The sequence below is a fragment of the Echinops telfairi genome, unplaced genomic scaffold (assembly GCF_000313985.2).
Source record: "Echinops telfairi isolate 266 unplaced genomic scaffold, ASM31398v2 ScPeMD7_655;HRSCAF=1070, whole genome shotgun sequence".
In the NCBI taxonomy this organism is placed as follows: domain Eukaryota; kingdom Metazoa; phylum Chordata; class Mammalia; order Afrosoricida; family Tenrecidae; genus Echinops; species Echinops telfairi.
The window spans coordinates 30,896,135-30,900,997 of NW_022104553.1; the positions used below are offsets into that span (position 1 = coordinate 30,896,135).

At 47.9% G+C, this 4,863-nt stretch overlaps 1 protein-coding gene across 1 annotated transcript in view; it reads right to left on the reverse strand.

Annotated features, from left to right (window-relative positions):
* The window catches only part of MAP3K10 (mitogen-activated protein kinase kinase kinase 10), a 72,272-nt gene that overhangs the window by 14,828 nt on the left and 52,581 nt on the right, over window positions 1-4,863 (reverse strand). Inside the window, 1 exon segment of the mRNA XM_004710495.3 lies at window positions 63-149. Coding sequence (XP_004710552.2) covers window positions 63-149 — 87 coding nt within the window.

A 4,863-nucleotide genomic window follows, 5' to 3' on the forward strand; every position in this document is an offset into this window, starting at 1 on the left:
GGGCAGCCTGGGAGTTGTAGTCTCCGGCTGCGTGTCCCGGAGGCCCGTGCCCAGCCGCCTACCCGCGAGAGCCTCGCTGCCCGCCTCCGGCGGCAACGGGGACCCCGGAGGCCCCCCTGGGAAGGTAAACCGGGTCTCGAACTCGGCACCTGGAGGAGGGAGGGAGACGGGAACCACCGGGGTCCCCCACAAACCAGGCTGGGGGCGCGGCCTATGATGGGGGTGGTGGTGGACAGTAACGGGAGCGCTTTGCAAAGCGAGAGGTGGACGCTGCAAGAAGTACGGTTAACTGTCCGGCGCATGGAGCGCTGTCCGGACTGGACCAGGTGTGAGATGATCCTTCAGGTACCCTCCCGACCCTAAGGGAACGCTGGGAAATGTAGTCCGCCACCCGCAGGAGGCGAACCCCTGCCTGCTGGTTTCAGGGAGTCGGCTGTTGACCTCAGCGAACTAGGGTTAGAGCCTCTGCATAATGGACTGGGCTGGGAGAATGGGGTAATAGCCCCTGGGGATGTTGCACCCCCGCCTTCTTCTTCACCTGTCCCGACTGCCATTGAGTCGGTTCCGATTCATAGCGACCCAACAGGACAGAGTAGAAGTGTCCTTGGACGGCCTCATTCCCACCCCCGCCCCCAGGAGAGTTTGAATCACGCTGACTTTAAGGTTAGCAACGCATAATTGACTAGGACTCCGCACTCATGATGTCATTAGCTACATTTCTTTATTTTTAATGGATTGTTTATTAAATGCTGGAGGGGATGAGGAGAGATTGGAACGCTCACTAGAATGGTACCACCACTATGCGATTCAGGATGGCGTTTCCGTAAACAAATGCCAATACACATACCTTATGATCCTGCAATCTCTCTGCTGGGTCTATATACCCTAAAGAAAGAAAGAATACAACGTGTACACGGTATAGACATATGCACACCTATGTGTATTGCAGGAATTTTCATGGCAGCAAAAACACGGAAACGGAAAGCTCTGACGATAGAGGAATGGATAAATAAACGGGTGCATTCGTACAGTGGAATATCATGCATAGATTAAAACATGAGGAGTCTCTAAGCACCACCAGATGTGGTCCAAACTGGAGAACATCATACTTAGTGAGTCGATCTCATAACGATAATTCTTAATGACACCATTATTATAAGGAGAAATAAAGAAGAAGAAAAGTAGTTTCCACACTGAAAAATAACTTGGAAGACTAGATGAGGAGGCTGGGGACCAGGTTAAGGAGAAGAGATAGAGGGGGGAGGAAGGATGGGAGGAGTGAAAAATAGCAGAACCCCATATATAGGTAGGGGGGGTTAATGGACAATTATTACTGATTTCATTTGTGGAAGCGGGCTGTGCAACTATATAGCATATGTTTGTATAAGAAAAACAAACAAAAATGAGAGTGAAGGCTCATAGTGTTAAAAAAAAAAACCCTTCTGCACAGAAGAGGGAGAGATGGGGAAAAGAGGGGGGTGCTAACAAACTCAGGGACAAGGGAAGAACAAGCGGTCTAAAATTGATCAGGAGGCCATAGGATGCTTGCGGGGGCGGGCTCAATCAAGGGCAATGTAGTTGAGAGGAATTACCAAAACCTGAATGAAGGCTGAACATGATAGTGGGACAAGAGGAAAGTAAAAGGAAATGGAGGAAAGAACTTGGAAGCAAAGGTTATTTATAGAGGTCTAAATATAGGCATGTATACATGTAAATACATTTATATACAGTGAGGGGAATAGAGCTATGTACATATATTTATTTATAAAGTATTACGGTAGCAGATGGACATTGGGCCTCTACTCAAGTACTCCTTCAGCCCAAGAACACTTTGTTCTGCTAACCCGGCACTCTGTGATGTTCATCTTCCCTGACACGACCGCTGAAGACAAAATGGGTGCATAAAACAAATATGGTGAAGAAAGATGATGGTGCCAAATATCAAAAGATATAGCATCTGAAGGCTTAAAGGCTTAAAGATAAACAAGTGGCCATCTAGCTGGAAGCAACAAAGCCCACATGGAAGAAGCACACCAGCCTGTGATCATGAGGTGTCGATGGGAGCAGGTATTAGGCATCAAAAACCCCAAACAAACAAAAATCACATCGATGGGAATGAGGGGGAGGGCAGAGTGGAGACCCAAAGCCCATCAGTAGTCAATTGGACACCCCCTGTCAGAGTGGCCACAAGGAAGAGACGAGCCAGTCAGGGTGCAGTATAGCACTGATGAAACACACAACCTTCCTCTAGTTCTTTAATGCTTCCCCCCACCACCCAATAACATGACCCTAATTCTATCTTACAAATCTGGCTAGACCACAGCATGTATACTAGTACAGATAAGATCTGGAAACAGGGGATTCAGAACAGATAAACCCCTTAGGACCAATATTGAGAGTAGCAATACCAGGAGGGTAAGGTGGGGGGTGGGGAGGGGGAACCGATCACAATGATTGATGTATGGCCCCCACCCCAGGGGGATGAACAGTAGAAAAGTGGGTGAAATGAGACAGCATTTATAAATTATCAAGGGGGCATGGGGGAAGGAGGGGGCATGGGGGAAGGAGGGGAGAAAATGAGGAGCTGATGCCAGGGGCTCAAGTAGAAAGAAAATGTTTTGAAAATGATGATGACAACATATGTACAGATGTGTTTGACACAATGGATATATGTATGGATTGTGTGTGATAAGCGCCTGTAAGAGCCCCCAATAAAAATGATTTAAAAATAAATAAATAAGTAAATAAATAAATGAAAAGAAACCCCTTCGGATTCCTTACCCCGTGGATCTAAATAATGGTCTCATCTGAGTGGCTAAATAAAAGATGAAAAGTAAAGCTCAGGTGTACTGAGAGTCTTCAATGCCAAATGCATTTCAAAGAGAGGGGAAAAAAGGATGTTCCTGAGAATCTACACAGCAAACCATGCACCAAATCAACAGTTTCTATGGCACGACTGAGAACAAGGGGCACCACCCAGCCAAGGTGTGGGGTGTGGAGCCTTTCTTTTTAATGGTTCTGCAAACGGTTTCATTTCAGAATGCATCATAAACATACTTTATTTAACGGAATGGGTGAAAATTCCCTACTGAAATGCAGAGCACTGTAGTTGGGTCAAAAGGCTATTGGCTTAGCCATGGATTAGCCAAAGGTTAAAACAGAACCTGGAGAGTGAATGCCCAGGAAATGCAAGAGAGAAGAAAGCAAGACCCGTGGTGTGCTCATCAGTCACACATTAAGGGAAGCTCAGAGCTGTTAGGTTTCTGGAGTCTGTAATACCTCGGCTCTTGGCTTTGCAGTGGGTTTTTAGGAGAGACAGGACAACTTTCAGGTTTGACAGTCTCAAAGGGGTTCACAACTGGGCCTGAACAACCACGTGGAAAAGTGCACCCACATGTGTGGATCTTGTGTGTGTGGGGTGCACAGGGGAGGCCAGAGCCCAAGAACCCTAGAGGCTGTGAGCATGTGGGCCAAGAGACTGTGGGTCCCCAGTAGGCCCGGAGCAGGCTCAGGTGCGTCTGTGGATTGGGAGGGAGACCTTCCCCATCTACCTGCCTCTGACCAGGAGCAAGGTAAGAGCATCCCAGAGCGTGCTTCCTGCCTTTATTCTAGGTGCCCCCCTCCCCCCACCTAGGTGATGTCATGAGCCTGGACTTAGTTTGGCCCGCCCAGGTGTACCTCCCACCTAGCTCGGGGGGCTTGAATACAAGCGTGCTATTTGGGGTCTTCATAGGTGTCTAATGGTGGTCTGATTTCTTTCCAACCTCTTCTATGGGGGCCTTTGCAGGCATGGGAGGGACAACCCCCTGTCCCTAAGCTAGCTCCCTAACAAAGGCACTAACATAAGAAATGTCTTCAAAGCCTCTTTGCTGGGCCCTACCCCCCAGGGTAGAGGGAATTCTGCAAGCTTCTTTGCATCCACATAAAGCCCCCCAATATCTCCTGGGATTTTTTCACCTCATCCTCCATCCACCCTTACCTTCTCCCTGAACTCTTGTCTCAACTCCTCAATGTGCAAATGCATTGCGTGGATGACTTCTGTGTTAGTCTGGGTTGACTAGAGAAACAAATCCATAGAAACTCACATGTGTCTAAGAGAGACTTTTATATAAAGGGTAAGTATACATTAAGAAAGCATCCCAACCCAGTGCTGTCCAAGCCCCTAAGTCCGATATTAGCCTATATGTCCGGTACCATGAAACACATGCAATGATGCTGAATGCAGGATGATCACAGGCTAGTGGGTAGAAAGTCTTTGGATCCAGTGGCGTTGTAAGCATCTCAGCGCTAGCAAGGGTCTCCGTGTGACTATTCCAGTTCCCAGGGCTGCATCAGGGTAGGTCCGTGTGGCTTCTCCTCAGGGATGTCTTGCTGGAAGTGAGCACAGAGAGTGTCTCTCCAGCCTCCAAGAAGGAAATCCCAGAATTTCCAGATGTAGGTCATGCCCACACAGAGGCCTCATTGACTATGACCCGATTGACAGACTAGACTCCACCCCTTCACTCATAGTCTCTCAAATTGACATGTGATTACCATATATACTCGAGTATAAGCCCACTTGAATATCAGCCGAGGCACCTCATTTTACCCTAAAAACTGATTAAAAAGGTGCTGAAAAACTTGGCTTTTACACGAGCATATACGGTATATAACTATCACAGCTTCCGATGCTCCCTGAAGCTTGGCTGCAGCCGTGGTTTCACTCACTGGCTTTTCTTCCTTAGGCTTCCCTTCACTCACTCCCCGCCTGTCCCTTATCATTGGGCATTTCTTCATCTGCCTTTCCCGTCTGAGATCATTAAGGTTTATTGTGTCAACCTGGCCGATAAACACATGTGGGGTTTATTGAAGGGCGCAGGGATA